The sequence below is a fragment of the Rhineura floridana genome, chromosome 3 (assembly GCF_030035675.1).
Source record: "Rhineura floridana isolate rRhiFlo1 chromosome 3, rRhiFlo1.hap2, whole genome shotgun sequence".
Taxonomy (NCBI): domain Eukaryota; kingdom Metazoa; phylum Chordata; class Lepidosauria; order Squamata; family Rhineuridae; genus Rhineura; species Rhineura floridana.
In genome coordinates this window covers 181,402,043-181,424,787 of record NC_084482.1, presented here as the reverse complement: position 1 = coordinate 181,424,787, position 22,745 = coordinate 181,402,043, and the positions used below count along the sequence as shown (strand labels likewise).

General features: G+C 43.3%; 1 protein-coding gene across 3 annotated transcripts in view; it reads right to left on the bottom strand.

Moving 5' to 3' along the window:
- Nucleotides 1-22,745, bottom strand: part of PRICKLE2 (prickle planar cell polarity protein 2) — a 148,939-nt gene that overhangs the window by 69,142 nt on the left and 57,052 nt on the right. For all 3 annotated transcript variants that reach the window (XM_061618726.1, XM_061618728.1, XM_061618727.1), the window contains exon 3: nt 2,806-2,919. In XM_061618726.1, the coding sequence (XP_061474710.1) occupies nt 2,806-2,919 (114 nt within the window). The remainder of the gene's footprint in view (nt 1-2,805; nt 2,920-22,745) is intronic.

Genomic DNA, 22,745 nt, shown 5'->3' with positions numbered 1-22,745 from the left:
AAAAAAAAAAATCCCAATTTCACATATGCACTGATGTAACCTGAGCTGGCAGTGACTGACCAGGAAAGGGGTCTTAGTCATAGTAGATAGACATTAAAACATTGGCCCAGTGTGCGGCAGCCCTGAAAAAGGCAAGTGGCATTTTAGGCATAATTGAAAATAGAAATGGACTGCCTTCAAGTAGATTCTGACTCATGGCGTCCCTATGAATAGGGTTTTCATAGTAAGTGGTATTCAGAGGTGGTTTACCATTGCCTTCCTCTGAGGCTGAGAGGCAGTGACTGGCCCAAAGTCACCCGGTGAGCTTCATGGCTGTGTGGGGATTCCAACCCTGGTCTCCCAGGTCGTAGTCCAACACCTTAACCACTACACCACACTGGCTCTAATTAGGCATCATGAGGAAAGGGATAAAAATAAAACTGCCAATATTGTAATGCCATTATACAAATCTATGATCAAGCAGGACTCTGTACTTAAATTTATTTTAATTGATCACCAAATATGAGACCAGGAATGAATCCTCTCCCCAGTTAAATACACTAAATGAAAGCTCCTAAAATGAGAGCAGCACAAAGAGTAGCCTGTGGAACTTCACTAAGGGCAGTTATGAAAATAAAGAATAATTAAAGGGACAAATTACTCAAAGGAAGGGAAAAAAACAGTCATGTCCCTTAACCAAGGGACTTGCTTATATTTAGCAAGTAAATATAAAAGATTATTTGAATCAGAGAGTTTAAAAAGCATGCTGTGTTCCACACTGAAAGGACAATTAAAACGGCTTTAAAATCAGTTATAAAACCAGAGTAAGACTGAGATGAAGGTAGACAGATCTTCTAAAGCAAACATTGCCAACCTGGCGACCTCCAGATGCTTTGGACTATGATTCCCATCAGCCCCAGCCAGTACTGTGCTGGCTTGGCTGATGGGAGTTGTAGTCCAAAATATCTGGAAGGCACCAGGTGGGCAAAATTCTAAAGTATGGTCTGGGAGTGGACTGAGCATACATTTGCTACATTGCATGGCAATTTTTATTTATTTATTTAAAATATTTCTATCCCGCCCTTCTACCCTATAGTAGGGGACTCAGGGTGGCTTACAATTAAATCACACACATACATGATAAAATTGTACACAATAAAGTGTTTTAGGAGTGCATAAATGCCACAAAGGGCATAAAATCAATAGCTCTCTACGGTTATTGCCTCAACCTGCAGGTTGCATATAGCCATCACAACTAGTAGTCCATTTGTCTATCCCCCTTTTACAGTCATCTAAACAAGCCAGTGTGGCGTAGTGGTTGGAGTGTTGGACTATGACCTGGGAGACCAGGGTTGGAATCCCCACACAGCCGTGAAGCTCACTGGGTGACCTTGGGCCAGTCACTGCCTCTCAACCTCAGAGGAAGGCAATGGGAAACCCCCTCTGAACACCGCTTACCATGAAAACCCTATTGAGAGGGTCACCATAAGTCGGAATCAACTTGAAGGCAGTCCATTTCCATTTTTCAAACTAGTGGCAGTCTTCGCATCAAGTGACAGTAAATTTCATAAATTATTTTTGTATTGTACAAAGAAAACTTCCTTTAGTCTTCCTTGAAACTCCTGCCAATCATTTTTGGACAAAGAAGTAAAGCTTATCTCTATCCACTTCCTTCACAGCATGCATAATTGTACAGCCATTTCTTTCTTCACTGGGAGATCCACCTTTCTCTGGACACATTTGTATTTGACAACTTTTAATCCTACTGATGCATTCAAATTTATTCCAGTAGTGTTTGTTACCTGGGAACATCTTGGGGTGAACTTTGAAAATGGCTTAGGTCTCCATCTCAGGGCATTAGCCTAGTTTTCAACTCTACAGGTGGAGGATCCTACTTTAGGGCAGGTATTTAATGCCTTTTGGGTCCCTTCTGACACCATGATTTTACAATTCTGTTAACAGCTTTTTGAAATAAAAACAAGCATGTCTTGGCTTCACAGCACAGAACATCTGAGCAGCAACCAATTTTTTCTTTTAAACCTACTAGTGAACATTAGCAGCTTCCCATAATACACCCAGGGCAACCCAACACACTAACAAAGTTATGAGAAGTTCAAGAAGAGAACCATGAATCAAGGCCATTTGCATACATAGGCATTTAACTCTTTCAGGATTTGCACAATTATAAAACATTCCTTTTTTGCAGCAATGGAATAATTGATCCTTTGGATTGCAGGAGGTTTGCCCTGAGTCAAGCTTGGTGAGGACTGGGTTCTAAGAGAAATTATCTCCTCCCTTCTCAAGTTCTTCAGATCCTTCAAAGATGCTAAAATTAACTCCTAAAAAAAAACAGTGTCTCACCACACACCAAAAGTACTATATCGTGGCCTAGTTAAAACCTGTCACATTATAGTTTTCCTTTACTAAAATGTTGCACCGATGTAATGGAAACATTTGAGTGTATGGCAAAGGATTTAGGGCATCCTGATGGAAGAAATGTAACAAATAGGAAATCAAGAATCTGTATAGGCATCCCAAAATATGCATTTCCAGATGAAACGTGCAGATTGTTTTCCTTTCTATCCAAACAAAAACAACTACAGAAGGCAAGGTCTCAGCCACCTAATGCTTCAGCCAGGAAGGGAAAGTGAATATATTCAAAAAATAAAAACAAATCCTTAGAGCTGCTGCAAAACAACCCTCTAACAAACCCTTTGTCAGAAACCTGGCTAATTGTTGCACATAGCAAAAACATCAGAAAGACAGTCCTGTCTCTTGCTATGTGCACTAAGCCACTGTTTCCCCAGTTATTTCTAAACAACTCACCTCATTGTCGTGCGGTGGAAGTTGGTGCAGAAGCTGTTTGATGCGGGCTTTCTCCCCGGGGCTGTTCACGTAGGGTACTTTGTCTTCTGGCAGGCAGCTGTAGTACTGATGAACCTAAACGTTAGAAAAGGGGGACTGCAGTACAATGTCTTGGTTTTTGCTTTGGATATATTTGCTTTGATTGACAAGACACACAGAATCAAGCACTCTGAGCAGCAGCACTCAGGAGTCCTAAAGATGTGCATCTATATATCTATATATCAGTATCTGAACTTTCCTTGGAACAAAGGCAAATGCTCTTATTTGACAGAAACCGAAATTTGTTTGGAAAATGGTCAAAGCAAGAGAGAGAAAAAGAACAGGCTTTTTTCAGTCTAAAGTGAAGCTGCCAACGCCGTTCTTTACCGTGTTCTCTGTTAGTCTCCAGAATGTAAGCATGTTTCCCTTGGCTAGGTGGATCTGTCAGCACCTGCCTTTCTAAGGATAGGTTAAGAAGCTACTCCTTGGCATCCAGTCTATGATTGGGTAACTGAGCCTCCACCTACACTCCAGCCCTGAAGGCCTTTCCTGTAACAATTTGTGAAAATAATCAGCAGATAAAATCTGTTGGAAGGCTGGGTTCTCTCTGTCAGTCTCGGAGTATGTAATTAAAAACAAACATGAAAAGTGTAGCACACTATGCAGTGCAACAAGGCCAGGTCCCAGGACAGCCCACTTACAATATGTGTGTTTATGATGTGCACATATCTCCCACTCAGTGTATCCCACTGCAGTAGCTGGGGGGCCCAACCAAGCAGTCTAGTTCTGCCTACAGATTAGCTATCCCAGCATAACTTTCTGCCATGTTCTTATGTGATGCTTGATAGGCAGAAAAACAGCAAGCGACAGGTAATGCGGAGTGTGAATAGTATATTTTCTTGATCTAAGAGAACACAGTTCAAAGTATGGAAACTGGGAAATACTCTGCACCTTCAGAATCCTTTATACCCAGATGCTTAAGTGACATTCAGAGGAAGATTCTGCCACTCAAGCAATCAAGCTGTTGCCTGCTGAAAGTTCTATGTCAGGTTGCATCTTCTGAAGCTTAACAACTGCTTGCTAGGACACATGTGTGTGTGGCAATAATATGGAATATCATATCCTCCTCAGAAAGACAAGCACCACCACCACTTCCAATGACAACACTGGAGGAATGACAAGTTTTGAACAGCCTCTTAATTTGTGCCAACTCTGACTGGCAGCAGCTCTTCAGGTTCTCAAGAAAAAAATTTTCATATCATCTGCTGCCGGATCCTTTTATTAACTGGAGATGACAGAGATTGGACCTGAGACTGTCTGCATACAAAACCACTGGCTCTACCATTGAACTATGGTCTCTCCTAGCAAAGAGCTCATCACTGCCACATTGAGAGGGTCTCCATACCTGCAGCAGGAACATTTTTGTCTGAAGTATCTCAGAAAATGATTCTTCTCCTATGACCCTCCCAATGCGCGTAAAGGTCATCAGATGGGGCTGTGTTCCAAGTAACAGCACTGGATGATGCAAAGCAGGCTGGAGGAAGAGCCAGGGCATTTTCGATGGAGGCACCCTTGATAGGAAACTCACTCACTAGACAGGCCTGCTTGGATTTTAGGAGGTAATGCAGTTCCAGCAAATGTTTGTGAACGTACATTTTATTCCAGTGCAATTTTATTGCAATCCTCTGCTATGAATTTGTAATGATTTTTTTTTTAAAAAACCAAAACTTTTAATTGATAGTATTAAATTGATTACTTTTTATTACTTTTTAAATTGTTGTTACCTATCCTACAGCTTTTTTAAAAAAATAGGCAGTGGGATATAAATTGAGTAAATTAATCAAAATAAATCTGACAAGGATGTGGATGCTAGGAATGGGATCACAGCAATCCTTGTGATAAACTGTTCTAAACAATATGTATGGGAATGGGATGGGGCAGTAACATGGCCTGTCCCTACTTTCTTAGGTTTTCCACAGAAGGAAGTAGAAATTCAGTTTCTCATAGCAAACTCCCCAACACAGTAACAGAAAGAACTCATACTACAGGATGGCTCTCCATTATCTAAGCCAGTCAAGTCAAAAAGAGCCAAACATCATACTCACAATGATGCAGAAGAATTTGTTTAACATTCCCCTGCTTTGCATCATTTGCACGGATCATGGAAAGAGATGCTTTGAATGTAGCATAGAACTGCAAAGGAAGTTTATGCAGTGATCCATAGTTATGCCCCCACCGTGCCATGATGTTATTTCTCTTTTTACCAGCAAAAGCAATCTATTCAACCAAGGAAGTCCCAACCAGAAAGTTTTAAAAGCAACTAATGAAATGAGATGGTTACAAATAAAATTTCAACACTACTTACTTTGCAGTTATAGTGCATCCTTTACCTGGTCCCTGAACAGGTAGTTCATTAAGCTGAACATGAAGGAAGGAGATGCAACCAATTTTAAGGAAGACTAACTGAAGCAAAGCTTGCCATGTAGCATGTAAGTTGGATGCCCGAAATCTTAAGCCAAGTCTTCAGTTATTCCCTTTCTAAACCACAATCATCAAGTGCTTTCTGAATGTCTGCATTTCCAATCAAATGCCCCTGTCAATAGCTAACTGCCTCCTTGCTCATAGATCCAGCACTGACGATTTTCTGCTATTGAGCATCAATGCCCACTGTGCCCTTGGAACTGCGTGAATCCACAAGTAATTTATTCTTGACTGGCTGCCAAATTATGTCATGCTGGTCCCTAAGGTAATAAGCTGTAAAGACAAGGAACACAGACAAGAGAAGATAAGAAGTCTAAATGGCAAGCAGGTTATCGTGTGCATATATATTTGCTTTCTGGCCATCACACAGAAAAGGCTGAGCACAATTCCTTTTAAGCATTTCCTCTGGGAAGTTTTCCATTAGATGTTGCGAGGTCTGCTAGAGCTATCTCCCATCAGATTAGAAAAAATAGCTCTGCAGGGATGGGCAAATGACTTCGGAAAAACTAAAACCAACCCAAAACAGAGAAAGCAGGTCCTGACCTGCACTCCGTCACCTGAAATGGAACTATGAACTGTTAAGGAGATTTGGATCACTTCCAATAAATGCTCCATTCAGGTAATCTCACTAGAAACCATCACCTCTCATGGTTTTTCTGTAGACATAAACACCTACCCAGTCATCAAGTAATTTTCAGATGTTTCTGCTCTTACCAGCCCCCAGAATCAACTCATGTTCTCCTCTGATAACTGTAGAACTGGGTGCCCATCAAGAGAGAAACTCTCTGCATATACATCTTTATGATTTAGATCACATTCACATGACACACTTAAAAGTACATTTAAAGCACATGGCTTCCCCCAAAGAATCCTGGGAACTGTAGTTTGTTAAGGGTGCTAGGAATTCTACCTCTTTGAGGAGGAAACTACAGTTCCCAGGCAGCAGTGTAGTTGCAAATTCAGAAGTGCAGGGTCCCTTCATGATAGTCACAGCCATGCCCCCCCTTTCTTGCGGCTGGGTTGAGAATGAGATGTTTGTTAATGTCTTATCCCACAACAACAGACATTCCTAGGAGCCAATAAGCATGAAAGGGGGGAGTATTAGCTACTCAAAACACTCTTCTCACGGGTGGATTAACCTCCTTTCATTCTGATTGGCTCCAGTCAGCAGGAAATGACAAAGCATGTCAGAAGCCTCTTCTCAGTAGCTAACACACAGAATGCTGAAGACATACAGTACCTGCTGGGACCCTGCTCCCCAAAAAGTAAAGGGTCTGAGACCCCCTTGAGGCCCCAGATGACTACACCCCTGTTCCCAGGATTTTTGGGGGAATCCATGACTGTTAAAGAGGTATAAAAGTGTGCTTTAAATGTATGATCTGGATCTGATCATGAAAGTGCTTCCACGGGTCATATATAACTTCCATATTCAATATTATCACCTGGAAGGAATTAATACATTTTACTACCTTCCGACGCACTAGTACTGCCAAAATGCTTTCAAATCCTTAGTGGGACATGCCTCTTTCAGTGGTGGTAATGTCTGTTAACCCTTTCCATGTGACTTTTTTGCCATCTGCTTGTCTGTTCAAACAGCTGGTGGTGGGTAAAAATGTAATATAAAGAAAAACAGGTATAGAATAGCCTTTTAGATAAATTAAAACCAGCAAAACAGCCACTACTACCCTAACACTATATACTGCTAAAGGTACTGATTAATTTAAGTGGGTCTTTTATTTGTTCTGTTTATAGCTGAAGACCAATCAGAACAACAGTAGTTCCTGACCACTATTCTCTGGTATCTGTGCTCTAGATTGGATGACACCCAATGCAAAGTCGCCCCTCTCAGCCCTAACCCAGCCAGCCTATCCTGAAGGATACTATGGCTGATGCTTCCAAAAGCCACTGCAAGGTTCAGAAGAGCTAACAAGGAGGAATCCCCTCTATAGTCCTTGGTTTCTGGTTGTAAGACCACCAAGGCAGTCTCAGTTCTAAAACCAAGTCAGAAGCTTGACTCAGATGGGTAAAGACAGGTCAAAGAATCATCTCATTCAAGAAAATCTGGAGCTGGTCTGCTGCCCTTGCCATCATAAATTTGTTAAGTCAGGTGTCACAAAACTGTCTATACTGAGGGTTGCATCCTAAGTGCTAAACTTGCACTGACAACTTGCATTGCATGGTAGCCACCAACAATGTATGTTTAAGTGTGGATGTCAAAACTTGGTGAATACGTGGTCAAGTACAAATCAGGGCATAACTATACATTTCAGTGATTATGGGGCTGCAGCCAAAAACAGCAGCCCCACCTTCAATTCCCCCTCTGACATCTTCAGTTTGTGCCTGGTATCACTATCATGTGCATTACTGGCTGCCACTGGCATACTGTATGTAATGAGAGACGTGGAAGGAATTTGGCACAGGGCTGCCATTTTTGACAGCAGTACCATACTCTTTGAAAAATGTAGCTCTTTGCTCAAAATGTGACTGACCATTGCAACCCTGCTGTACAAACTTTGCATAAGGAGGCTCTAAAGCTTTACTCCTAAATGCACTTGTAAGAACCCTGTTGAAATCAGTAAGACTTCATCCTTAAAGGGGGAAAAATACTTGGGGCTTGAGAACAAGACTTTATGTGCCTTGACATGGCATTCTTATTATAGGGCATACTTCATGTCGGCGCATCATTACAAAGCGTGAAAGCTGGATAGGATGCTCCATTGGTACATTCGGGTAAGCTACAACACTGCAAATATTTACACAATGAGGGTGCCAGTCTAGTGAGGATCTGTTTATAGAGGACTAGCAGAGTGAAGATGGATTTGCCCAAAGTGCTTGCCCAGTTCAGTCTGAAATTTATTGAAGTTTGTAAAAAGAGCATTCCACATCTGACAGCAATTCCATTTCCAAACACAGAAGGCTGACAAGTTGGAATTGGGGAGGAGGGGCACATGAAGAAAGCCTGAAAATAAATGGTTTCTCAGGGCCAAAGTATACATAATGTTAAATTCATCTTTGTATCTAACAAGCAGGTTTTTTTTTAAAATGCAAACTGCATGAGCTGAGGGGGGTGGGGAACTGATAACTAATGGGATCAAAGCAGGCATGGGGGGAATTAACCCGTTTGTCCCCTGCTGCAGTTCTGAGGAAAAATGTTCTTCTAAAGGTAGTATTTGCTTTTGTGGGGGAAACCCCACTGACACCACAGTTAGTTTAGTCCTTAGACAGAAGATAACAGCAGTGGCTGGTGGCTCCACATCAGTGGGGCAGTGGAATCCACTCCAGGTTTTAGTCCAAACTGTCAAGGAGCTGTCCAGCATGCTTCAGCTGGAACGGCTTCCGCTGCTCCACTAACATGGAGCCACCAGTTGCCACTGCAAGATAGGCTATCCTGAAACAGTTTATGCCAAGGACTCCAACACATAAGACCTTGATACTCAGCTAAAAGGTTTAAACAGAGTGTCTTTAGCCTATTTGATTGCTTTTTCTCAACAGACACTTGAATGTTTCCTATGAACCCATACAGTGAAAACCATCGGTGGGTGGTGTCCATTGGGACAGGAAGGGCAGGAAGCTGGGAGGCCAACAGTAGGTGGAGCCAGAGCCAATGACAAGCAGAGCCAACTAATTCTAGTTTTGCCCCATCCTCCTCCTCCCTACTGAGTTCTGCAAGGGCAACACTGAGCCGGAGGAGGAGGCGGAGGCTGACAGCCAGAGCCACCCCTGGGACTGGATACAAGTAAGAAAACAGGCAGATGGGGACTGGTAGTATCCTTCTGTGCGTGAGCATCAATCTCATTAGCACCTGAACATATGAGAGCATTCTAAACACTATATAAAAAGCACCATATAAATACATTTAATGATAATATCAATAACCTCTCATACTAGTTACACACATATCATCATACCAGAGAAAGGCTCCTGTGGTATTTGATTCAGGAATATTTATAATGTTTTTTGGTGCTTTATCATCTTTTCCCCATTCCTCTTTACGACAACTCTGTGAAGTATGTAGTTGGTGGTTCTCGGCTATCACCTCTTTTCCAGGTGATAAATAGCAATTCGTGTAAGATCTCAAAGTCAGTCCACAGCAGAGGTTGCTTTGAACTACAGAGGCGGACCTTAGTTAAGAACTCCGATCTCTGAGGGGTGAATCAAACATTATGGTCCATAATGTTTTATTCCTAAAGAAAAACTGTGCTTAGAAATTAAAACATATTCCTTTCTTCTGGATTTGAATTCTGTAATTTAATAAACAAAAAATGCAATTAAATAATACATTTCAGTATTTATGAGGTGCCTTTCCTAAGGGTCATACAATTTCACATACATTATCTCAACTTGTAGGAATACAGGTATAAACAGATCAGACTGGTGGCATTCACATCTCACACTAAACAACAGTTTAGTGTGAGCTGGAGCAAACCTTAGATTTGTACGCTCCCCAGTAGCCAAGGAGGAGTAGTTTGGAAACTTTAGTTTCTGCTTTTTGTTAACCACAGTTTGCCATGTCATCCACACCTGGAACTGTGATTAACACTAAGAATGGTTAGTTTCAACAAGCTAGCTTCATAACCTGCCATTTGAAGCTGGTTTATTTGAAATTAATCACAATTAGCATTAACCACAGTTTGATTACCAAAAAGCAGTGAACCAAAAGCAAAAGCTATGTGGGAAGACAGGAGGGGAACCTGAGGCTCTCTACAGCTTCTGCACATCATACTAAACCATGGTTAATGTGATGTTTGAACACAGCCACAATTTCCCATTAGCTTGGTATTGTCTACTCTGACTGGCAGCAGCTCTCCAGGGTCTTTTACATCACCTGCTATCTGATCCCTTTAAATTGAGATGCAAGGGATTAAACCTGAAACCTTCTGCATGCACTCTGCCACTGAGCTATGACCCTTCCATAACCCACTCAAGTACATTTAAAGGTACTTATATAACGTAATCCACGTTGAAGACCACTCGATACAAATGCCTACAGTTACATACATAATGACATAATGCAAAGGCTTTGCAAGACAAAATCTTTAAAATGCTGGCAAAATAAACAGAATTGCTAAAGCAGGTCTCGTCTTGCATCAAATGAGATCTCGGAGAATCTTTCACAAACAACAAATTTCATAAACCAGTCATACGCAGCACAGCAAAACTTTTTTTTTTAATATTTCAAGCTTTCCCCCCACACACACTATTTTCTCATTTTCCCATGAAGAGGGGCAGTTCAAATACCATGCAGTGAAATAGAGACATCACCAGCAAGAAGGTAATAAGTATGTTGGAAACGAACAGTTCCTTGAAGCATAAAGAAAGAAAAAAAGGGGAGGAAAATCTCGTAAAATGAAGCAAGAAGATTCTTTTTCAAGTTCAGCCAACTTTATTCAAACAAATTGAGGGAAATGCTTACATTAGCCCACAATACATGCAAGCTCCCCATCAGCCTGCTTTAGTATTTCTTTCTGTTGTTTTACTCCTCAGAGTTCCCCAGTTTTTAAAGTCAAAGCTATGCATGTTCCTTAGAGATGACTAAAATCTTGAAGGACTATCATTAAAGCCTGTGGGCACTCTTGGGATCCAACTTCTTCCTTTGACAAGTGGCATCCACCGGCACCAAACTGAAAGTAAATTAAATAAATGGAAACACAACTTCCTTGAAATAGTATGTCAGTAAAATTCATAGCTTTTTTTCTCTCCTCTATCCTTTTACTAGATATGACCTGTGTGCAAAAACACAACAGTCGTGTTTTGAAGGTGAAAACCATCTCCAAACATTCTCCAGCATTTTTTTTAAAATCCCTCTTATACTTCTCCAGCTAAACTGTTTTTTTATACAGGCATCTGTCTTTGGTTTCGATGATTCAAAAGAGCTGAAAATCAATTCCTGCTTCAGAATCAGACTACTGCCATAGTTTTAACTCAATCCCAAACACATGAGGCTGCTCTTTTACTTCAGATTAATGAACCCATGGCCCTCCAGATGTTGATAGACTCCAACTCCCATCAGCACCACCCAACATGGCTAATGGGCAGGGATGATGGGAGTTACAGATTAGGAACACCTGGAGGGCCACAGATTCCCTATCCCTGATCTAAAATAAGTACCACCACTTGATTCTCCTTTATAATAATAGCTGGACTGTACCTTCAGAGGAAAAACAAGTTCAACTGCCCATGTGGGATTACAGCACAGGAATACCTCAGTTAAAAGGAGCTTCATTCCTGGAGGATTCATTAGGGAAGGGTTTTTTTTAAGGTGAAACTGCTTTGCTGTGGATAAATGTCCAATCCTGTGCCTTTGCTTTAAAGTGAAACTGACAAGACTGCGTCTTTGCTTTGTTATCAATAAACTGATACCTCTGTGCCTTTGCCTTGCTATAGGGAAAAAGTGATACGGCTGTGTGTTTGCTTTGCATTAGAGAGATCTCTTGCTTTCTCCCAGGGCTGGGGAGGGAAGGATCCAATAGGATTCAAAGGAGGGGGGAAAGGGGAGAGGGAAGGAGGGGATGCCAGGTAGGCACCCTTCAAAGCCCCTGTTGAAGCTGCCCCCACCATCTATGAGCGGGTGTAGGAACCTATCCCTGTTCTTTTCATGTTACTCCTACCCTCTGGTACCAAAATTTCTGTTAAAGAAGTAATGTCCAGGAATGCATCTACTGACAACTGAGGTATTTCAAAGTGCAAGTGGGTGATGACCACCTGATTAAACACTCTACACTAGCCTTCTCTAACATGGTGCCCTCCAGATATTTTTGATGACGACTACCATAATCCCTGATCATTGGCCATAGATGGGAAAACACAGTACAAAACATCTGAAGGGCACACAATGGGCAAGGCTGCTCTACATTGTCAAAAATTCCCTTCAAACAAAAAACTAACCCAAGAGAGAGAAGTGTTCTAGGCTTTGTCTGCTAATTGTCATGCTAATTTTCTACATGCAGGGAGTTTGTTTTTAACATAAGCAAGTATTCAGACTTGCATTTTTTCCCATTTGCATTCTGTACTGCATACTTTTTCTGAATGTGAAGATTAGTGAAAGGACCTCTCCAAACTGAGTGCATGGGAAGTAAAACGGCAAATGCAATTTAATGTGAGCAAGTGTAAAGTGACACATGCTGAGGCAAAAAATCTTAACTTCACACATACGCTCATGGGGCCCAAACTGGCAGGGACTGACTAAGAACGAGAGTTTGGGATCATAGTGAACAGCTCAAAGAAAATGTTGACCAAGTGTGTGACAGCTGTGAAAAAGGCAAATTCCATGCTTGGGATCATTACAAAAGGAACTGAAAATAAAACTGCCAATATCATAATGTTGTTATATAAATCTATGGTGTGACCACATTCGGCATTCTGTGTACAGCTCTGGTCACCTCACCTCAAAAACAATATTTTAGAGTTGGAAAAGTTTCAAAAAAGAGTAACCAAGATGATCGAGGAGATGAAACGACTCCCCTATGAGGAAAGGATGTAGCATTTGGGCCTTTTTAGTTTAGACAAAAGGCAAGTAAGAGGTGACATGATAGAAGTGTATAAAATTATGCATGGCATGGAGAGAGTGCACAGAGAAAGGTTTTTCTCCCTCTCAGAATACTAGAATTCGTGAACATCTAATGATGCTGGAAGATTCAGGACAGACAAAAGAAAGTACTTCTTCACACAGTGTATAATTAAGCTATGGAAGTCGCTCCCAGAGGAGACAATGTCAGCCACCAACTTGGATGGATTTAAAAGAGAATTAGACGAATTCATGGAACATAAGGCTATCAAATGCTACTAGCCACAATGTCGGAGGCAAGTATGCTTCTGAATGCCAGTTGCTGGAAACCGCAGGAGGGGAGAGTGCTCTTGCGGTCAGGTCCTGCTTGTGGGTTTCCCACAGGCATCTGGTTGGCTACTGTGAGAACAGGATGCTGGACTAGATTGACCACTGGCCTGATCTAGCAGTCTCTTCTTATGTTCTTGGTGGCACAGTCAGTCCACCACAACCATGGATTAACAAAAAACTTTCCCCACTCTTAATACATCTTGATGATTCAGATGTGTTAAAGGGCAACTAATTCATGTTAGGCAATGGTAAATGTGTCCCTTAAGACAAAGGATCGAAGCTGGTCCTAGGTGTACGAACAGCATGCAATGAACGTTGGAATAGCTTATTTTCATCTTCCAAGAAATGGGATCAACTATAACCTACTCATAGGAATACTGCTGCATACACACTACCTTTAAAGCACACCAAAAGCACATTTCCGCTCCCTGCCCCTGAATTCTGGGAACAGTAGTTTGTAAAGGCTGCTGGGAAGTGTAAAATACATTTCCCAGAATTCTTGGGGGCGGTGCTTTGAATGTGCTTTAAATATATGGTGTGTACGCAACTATATTTATAGAAGCTTGGTAATAGTTCTTCCAAATTAAGGAATTCAGTGCTGAGCAATAACCACTCTGCACATTCTCAGAGGCACTCATCTTAACAGGGCTGAGCTCCAATGCTGAACACAGGCATAAGCCTGAGCTCTGCTTCTGACTCAGTTCACTGTATCTGCTCTCAGCTTTCTCACAATTAAAGTTTTTTCCTGCCATGCTAAGTTCCCAGAGGGTCAGCCATGTAGGTTCTGCCCTGGGTAATGCATGTGGCGTCTCTATGCATTCATCCACAAAGAGGCGCTACATTTACTTTTCAGCCTCCCCAACAGGCTGCCAAAGCCAGCACAAAGGAATGTAAATGATATAATTACATAAATAAATATGGAAATGCATGACTCCATTTACATGTTTCTGCAAACAAATGGAAAACTAATTTTTTCTGGGAGCTGGAACCAAGGACAGAATGCACTGAACCTAAAACTTGCTCCCAGGACCCAGACAGAGCAAAGAAAAGACACCATCAAGGATTCCAATTATAGCAATAAAATCATGCTCTTTAGTGACACATCTAGATGGCCCAGGAATTGACACATATTATCCAAATCTAGACAGGACGCAAACCCAATTATCTGTAATTGCTCTCATGCATGGTTATGAGTCTGACACTACTATGCCACTTTCCTGTCTCCTGTTATTAGGGGCAGGAGGAAGAGGAGTGATGACAACTCCCAAGAGATTGGGCTTTGCTACCTGGGTCCACCATTGGTTCATAACAGCACAGATTTTTATTATATTTTTTAAAAATCTATTTAATGGGAGAATGAGGGATTGGTTTGTTTAATAGCATGGTCAGAGCGTTTGGCTTCTATAGAGATTGACACTGCACAGTTTCCTTGACTACCAGAGCAATGACTCTAGTAAACAAGATTCATTATTTCCATTTCACCTATAAGCATGCATAAAGAAGATTGAAGAAGCACATTCCTTCAGAATCTGATGGGGATAAAAGAATTCTGATTAAAGAATGTTAAGGAAAAAGTGCAATCCTATGTATACTTACTTGGGAGTAATCCCCATTGAACATAGCGGGATTTAGATGTAAATATAGGATTGCCCTCTATGTGGTTTTGAATACGTGGTCTAACTTAGTCCTTGGAAACATGTAAATGGGGACAAAGTATGTAGGCCAGAGTATGGCCTGCCCAACAAATGTTTTTTCATCACTCATCAAAAGCCAATGGGTTAAAGATCTAGAAAATGATCTTCTCACCACTATGATTTTTATGGATACTGGAAAAATCTGCAGAATAATGAGAATTTCAGGTTTCATTTACAGCACCACAAAATTGCCTTCAGGAATATAGGGGAAAGTGTACAATTGACAGGCGTGGCATTTGCTGAAATTTTAATTGTACCCTTTAATAATCTGATTAACAACACAATTTTAAAAAAAGACACAAAAAGGCTAGAGAAAAGATAAATCATTTTTTATTGGCAGATCTAAATCTTTTTGCAGCACCTTCTATGGGGTTATATCCCTGGCAAATTACAGGGGAGATAATGTACAGATAATTCAAGACATTGTAAACTCACTGAAATGGTAAAACGTGCTTCTAGGAGCCAGCTTCAGGGCATCACCTTGCAACCCAGTCATACATTGGCACAGCAAATATTAATAGACAAACATCACCTTAAGTAGATGAGTGATTCTATATATTTCAAAGCTTGAGCAATGAAATGTAAACCATCAGGTGTTTATATTTTATCTTTGTATCTTGCACTGTACACATCTGGAGGCAAATTAAAAACAGAAGCCCAATGGAGAGATCTGGCCAACATATATTTTCTAGCACATACCTGCTTTGTGTGTTGTGCACAAAATTCATTATTTAGTTTCCAGTCCCAATTCAAAGGAATGGTTTTGATCTTTAATACCCTAACAGAGTCTTCTTCAGGGGTTATTAAAATTTTGAGAAAGTCTCGAGCTGAAGGGGCACTCCATTCCATATCCCCACTAGGCTTTGAGGTTGTTGTTGGAAGCTCTGTGCCAAGTCCCTTTGCCATCTGAGAGGAGAGGGGCAGAGTATCTGCCATGATGGCCCACCCTGTGCAAATCTCCCCCTACTCTGGGAGACCCATATGGCCAGTTTGTTCAGGTCATCCAGGAAGCTGGCAAATATTTCTTTGTTCAGAAAGGAGTTTGCTGCATAGCGTTTGCTAGATGGTTCCTGGTAGCATTTTATTAATGTGCTCTTGTGCTGCTATTGAACGGTTTGGTGCCTCGTCGTTATGATTTTATGATGGTTTAATATTACTATTGTCATGCTAATTTGTTTGCCACCATGACAGCCTGCAGGAAGAGTGGTTTGGTGTTAGTGCAATATCTTAGACTGTGATCTCATTCTTTCTAGGGGTGCATAAATATTACTGGCTTAAAACACAGCTAGGCTGTTCTTTTTCTCAATTCAGATTCGAGCTGGTTTGGGGGGAAATGCATCAAAACGAGTATGTCATGAGAAAGAACAGGATTGGGACAGGATAGATATGGATTGTGGCTAATGTCGTCTGTACACCACTTCCCAAACCAGCACCGGGAGTGCACTGGGTGCAGAGTAGGCAGGAGGGTGTATACAATGAGGGGAAACCCTTCAAGTGCCTAGCCAGCAGACAGCCAAAAATGAGAACAAAAGTGGTTTTATTGCTCCCTGAAATTTTGGGATGCCTCCCTCCTTGCTTTCCCCATCAGGAGAGTGTATACAGCCTAGGAAGAAAGTCTCGCAGAATTCACTGGGACTTACTTCACAGTAAACATGCATAGGAACAAGCCACACTAACAGACTTCAAAAAAATGCTTCACAAAAGTTGCCTAATATTTGCATGCATCTGTTAGATGGCAGGCTACATTTAACAGATGCAACATATTTTAATGTGATGCTACATAAACCAGGCACCTTTAAAAAGATTTAATCCTACAGCATTTAATTTCCTCAGGAAACAATAGCTGATACACCAGTTAAGCGTGGCACTGTCTCACTTGACAGCTGAGATTTATTTTATTTTATTCTATTTGATTTATTTGATTTATATCCTGCCCTTCCTCCAATAGGAGCCCAGGGCGGTTTTCCAGCCAGGGCCATAATGGTGCCAATTGCAAACTAGTAAATTATTGAATTGAAACTATGAGTCAGTCCCTCAGCAGAAGGATCCTGCAGTTTAAAAACACTGAACTTTAATGATATACTTTCATGGTTCCAAGTCCTTCAGACACATTACAGTCATTTGGTTTATCTCATGTAATCTGAGTTCTGGATAATTTCCACCCTTTGCCTGACTCTTTCCTCAGCATTAAAAAATGATTTTTAAAAAGATTCTCACAAGAACTTTTGGGGCACACGGAGAAGGGGAATGAACTCCCTACAGAAAACAGGCGAATGAGCACAGGTGATGGGATGTTTCAGCAGACAGCTAAAGACCTTTCTATTAGGGATGGGTGAGAATTTCGATTCAGTTTGCATTTCAAGCAGAATTTATCAAATTCGCACTTTCCAAAACAATATGAGAAAGCCACCCTTCAAAATTCACATTTATTAGAATTTTAGGATGTAGTTCGCCAACTAAACAATATTTTTAAAAATGCATATATTAGGGAAAGTGTGCATACAAATGAATATATGAATGAAAATAACATGCAAAAAGGCATGGAATGATGAGAAATGGCTTGCAAATATGTGCACCTTTGTCAAAACTGTCTACAAAAGTGTGTTTATTTGGAGAAATTCACACTAAAATGGTGGAGAATTTTCATGAGGATTTAAACAAAAAATTTTTTAAATAGCTGCAGGAATGTAGAAGACTGAATTTAACATTAAAAAAGTGAGAAACTGAGAGAACCAAAAGTGACAGATCTTCCCATCTCTGTTTTCTAACCCGATGTTTCCTGATTGTTCACACTGAGGGGTGTTGTTGATTCTGGCTGGTATATTTATTTATTTATTTATTTATTATTTCAATTTATATACCGCCCTTAGCAAAATAGCTCTCAGGGCGGTGAACAAACAAGATAAAATACAATATATCATAATAAAAATACAAAAACATATACAAACAAACAACAAAAAGCACAGCAAAAACAAAATAAATACTACAAAAATTAAAAATACAGATTAAAAGATTAAAAAGATTAAGAAGATTAAAATGCCTGGGAGCATAAAAAGGTCTTTACCTGGCGCCGAAAAGATGGAAGTGTAGGCGCCAGGCGTACCTCTTCGGGGAGGCTGTTCCACAACTCAGGGGCCACCACAGAAAAGGCCCTAGATCTCGTAACCACCCTCCGGGCTTCCCGATGGGTTGGTACCCGGAGGAGAGCCTTAGATTCTGAACGAAGTGAGCGGGTAGGTTCATAGCGAGAGAGGCGTTCCACAAGGTATTGAGGTCCCACGCCGTGTAAGGCTTTATAGGTCAAAACCAGCACCTTGAATCTCGCCCGGAAGCAAATAGGAAGCCAGTGCAGACGCGCCAGGTGTTATATGCGAAGACCGACTGGTCCTCGTCAATAATCTGGCAGCTGCGTTCTGCACCAGCTGAAGCTTCTGAACTGTCTTCAAGGGCAGCCCTACGTAGAGCGCATTACAGTAATCCAATCTTGAAGTTACCAGAGCGTGGACAACGGAGGCGAGGTCGTCCCTGTCCAGATAGGGGCGTAGTTGGGCTACCAGACAAAGATGGTAAAACGCATTCCGTGCCACCGAGGCCACTTGGGCCTCGAGAGACAAGGAAGAGTCGAGAAGAACCCCCAAACTACGTACCTGTTCTTTCAGGGGGAGTGTAACCCCATCCAGAACAGGGTAAGCATCCACCATCTGAGCAGGGAAGGCGTTCACCAACAATGTCTCAGTCTTGTCTGGATTGAGTCTCAGTTTATTAGCTCTCATCCAGTCCATTATCGCGGTCAGGCAACGGTTCAGCACATCAACAGACTCACCTGAGGAAGATGAAAAGGAGAAATAGAGCTGCGTGTCATCAGCGTACTGATGGCAACGCACTCCAAAACTCCCGATGACCGCACCCAGCGGCTGCATGTAGATGTTGAAAAGCATGGGGGACAAGACCGATCTCTGGGGGACTCCACAATGGAGAGTCCATGGTGTCGAGTGATGTTCCCCAAGCACTACCTTCTGGTGACGATCCGCGAAGTAGGAGCGGAACCACTGCCAAGCAGTGCCCCCAACACCCAACTCCGCGAGTCTCCCCAGGAGAATACCATGGTCGATGGTATCAAACGCCGCTGACAGATCAAGGAGAATCAACAGAGTCACACTCCCCCTGTCCCTCTCCTGACAAAGGTCATCATACAGGGCGACCAAGGCTGTTTCGGTGCCAAAACCGGGCCTGAAACCGGATTGAAACGGATCTAGATAATTGGTTTCATCCAAGAGCGCCTGGAGTTGGCTGGCAACCACCCGCTCCAGAATCTTGCCCAAAAAAGGGATATTCGCCACCGGTCTATAGTTATTCAAATTATCTGGGTCCAAGGAGGGTTTCTTTAAAAGAGGTCTCACTACTGCCTCCTTGAGGCTACCAGGGACTACTCCCTCCCTCAAGGAGGCGTTAACCACTTCCTTGGCCCAACCGGTGGTCCCAGCCCTGCTAGCTTTCACTAGCCAAGATGGGCAAGGATCCAGAATAGACGTGGTTGCCCGAACCATTCCAAGCACCTTGTCCACTTCCTCGAGCTGCACCAACTGAAACTCATCCAATAAAGAAGGACAAGGCCGTGCTCCGGACACTTCAATGGATTCATCTGTCACAACATCAGAGTCAAGGTCCCTGCGGATACATGCGATCTTATCTTGAAAGTGTCCAGCAATTTCGTTGCAGCGGGTCTCAGATGTTTCCATAGTATCGTGGGGGCCAGAGTGTAAGAGCCCTCGCACGACTTTAAAAAGCTCCGCTGGGCGGCATAAAGATGATCTAATAGAGGCAGCAAAATAGAGCTTCTTTGCTGTCCTTACCGCTTTTGTATACAACTTATTGGTGGCACTTACCAAAGCATAGTTGTATCCGCTGGGAGTTTTCCTCCATCTGCACTCCAGCCTCCTCCTCTCTTGGTTCATCGCTCTTAGCTCCGGAGTATACCCTCTACACCAGAGGGGGCGCGCAGGAGCGATTGTGTCAATAGCCCGGGTCAGTTCCGTATTCCACAGTGCGACCAAGGCCTCAACAGGAGCACCAGTCCTATCAGCCGGAAAATCTCCCAGAGCCCTCTGAAGACCTACGGGATCCATCCGGCTCCGGGAGCGGATCAACTTAATAGATCCTCCACCTTTGCAGAGGGAAAGAGCCGCTGTGAGTCTAAATCTCAACAAGCAGTGATCTGTCCATGACAATGGGGTAGATGAAAAACACCCCACCACCAGATCACCATCTCCATGTCCAGTGGAGAAGATCAGATCAAGAGTATGTCCCGACACATGCGTTGGGCCAGTAGAAAATTGAGACAGCCCCATTGTTGTTATGGAGGCAATGAAGTCCTGAGCTGCGCCAGATAAGACAGCCTCGGCATGGACGTTGAAATCCCCCAGTACCAAAAGTCTAGGGGATCTCAAGAGCACCTCCGAGACTATCTCTGTCAGCTCAGCTAAGGAAGCTGTTGGGCAGCAAGGTGGACGGTACACCAACAGTATTCCTAGTCTGTCTCCCTGGCTCAATACAAGGTGGAGACATTCCAAACCAGTCGCCGTCTGGACAGGGTGCTTGGTGAGAGGAAAATAACTCCTATAGACCACAGCGACCCCCCCTCCCCGGCCCTCAGATCTACCACAGTGCTGAACCAAATACCTGGGTGGACAAAGCTGGGAAAGAGCAACTCCTCCCTGATCAGCCACCCAGGTCTCGGTTATACATGCAAGGTCGGCACCCTCCTCCAGGATTAAATCATGGACAAGTGAGGATTTATTATGTACCGACCTGGCATTCAAAAGCAGCACTTGGAGATCCGAGAGCTGGCTGATAGGAAACCAACAATCCTGTGGGTATGAGGAGAACCGGAACAAGGCACAGACACAATTTGTCTGGGACGAGTTCCCCTTACCTGGCCTGTTCTCCTCCTAACACCATACCTCCCATTACCCGTCACTACATTAATTGGGGCCCCCGAAAGCCCCCCCACGAAGGATGGAGTCTTTTCTCCCAGGCACATATTAAAAATACACAAATCTACACAGACAAACAAACATACCAAACATTCACCCCACATTTAACCCACACACACACCCAACAAACAACATTAAAATTAGTTAATCCTCTTCAAGCAGCGATGGCAGTCTCGAGCCCCCCATCCAAAAGCAAGCCGCAGTAACGGCACCAGGACAGCAGCACAGCACCAAGCAGTAACAGCAGCACCCACACGCGAAAAAAAAGCAGCGAAGGTAGCGAAGATGTAAGCCGCAGTGGTAGTGTCCTGGGCAGCGGCACGGCCCTCAGCAATAATAAAACGCCTGCAACCCGCGGCGACGATGATGGCAACAACAGGCCGCAGCGACGAAGTCCACCGGCAGCAGCACGGCCCCCCCGGCGATGACAACGCCCCGCGCGCAAGCGGGCGATGGCAGCAATGGCAGCAGGACGGGTCACAGCGGAGTCCCCAGCAGCGACACGCCCCTCAGCGACAGCGACAACATCCGCATGCAAGCTGGCCGACAGCGGCGGCGCGGGCCGCGGCAACAAAGTCCCCAGCAGCGACACGCCCCCTAGCAGCAGCGACAGCGTACAAGCGGGCAGACGACGGCAATGACGGCGCGGCAACGGAGTCCTCAGCGGCGGCGCGCCCCCCGGCAGCGACGACAACACCCGCACGCACACAAGCGGGCCGGCGACGGCAAGGACGGTGGCACAACGATGGCGGGCGGGCGAACAGGCAGCAGCAACGGCGGCAACGCAACACCGCCGGCAGCAGGGCCCGAACAGGCCGCAACAATGCACACACACACACAACAGCAGCTGCGAAGGCCGAAACGAAATTTTGCCACCTCCTGCCGCCTTTCTGAATACCTATTAGGCTTAGTGGAGACAGACAAATCAGTCTGTTGCCAGTCCGCATAATTTTTGTACGTGGTCACTCCATTTGAGCCTCTTTCCTCAATAATCTGCAATAAAAAACTCCATGCTGCTGCTGCATTCTCCCTCCATCGGCCATTTTCCGTATAGTTGTTGCAGCTATGTTTTAGGTGTTTAAATTATTGTTCTTTATAGAGTTTATTGATTTTATGTATAGTCTGAACTACTTTAAGGGTTTATAAATAGAAAGCAATATATAAGGGTTTTTAAAATAAAGAGGGGCTGCACCCAGTCCAAACCCTCTGCCACCCACTGCTGGGCTAAATGACTTCACTGGAATTGTTCTTGCATAGCAGCTCTAATGAACACACTTGCACGTTTTTGAACAATGACTGGAACGGTCCAAGCCATCAAGATTCACACAATAAGCGATGCCAAGAAAATGGGCAACAGAGGTAGTATACAGCAGTGCCTTCGGAAAACAAGGCTTTGTTTTACACACAACTTGAGTCCCAGATCTGGGCCTGCTCCCATGATAGGCTTGGATCTTCAGAGACATCCACTCCCCAGTTCTGCTTACCCTTCAGTTTGCCTCTTTTCCACCATATTTACAATGTTGGATTTTGGTGGCCATGTGTTCTACTTTTTTCAAAGGGCTGTCAGTGGCCAGTCCTCTGCTTGAAGACGTTCTCTGTTTGAGGGCTGTCCCATCCAAGTGCGGTTTACAGAGAAAGAATCGTTAAGAAGGGAGAGCAGCAGGGGCCCTAAACTTGCACATCAACAGTTAGCAGCTGGGCAGCAGACTGAACAGGCACACACAACTCACCTGATGTCTTCCCTACTATGGCAAGATGTACAGCAGGGCGCCGCTTTTCAGCACCCCGCTTTTTGGTGTTCCACTAATATGGCATGAGCCCCGTCCTCCACCCCCTTCTTCTCCTCCTCCGGGAGCAGCGGCGCGATCAGCTGCAGGCCATGATTTATTTATTTTATTTATTAAATTTATATACCACCCG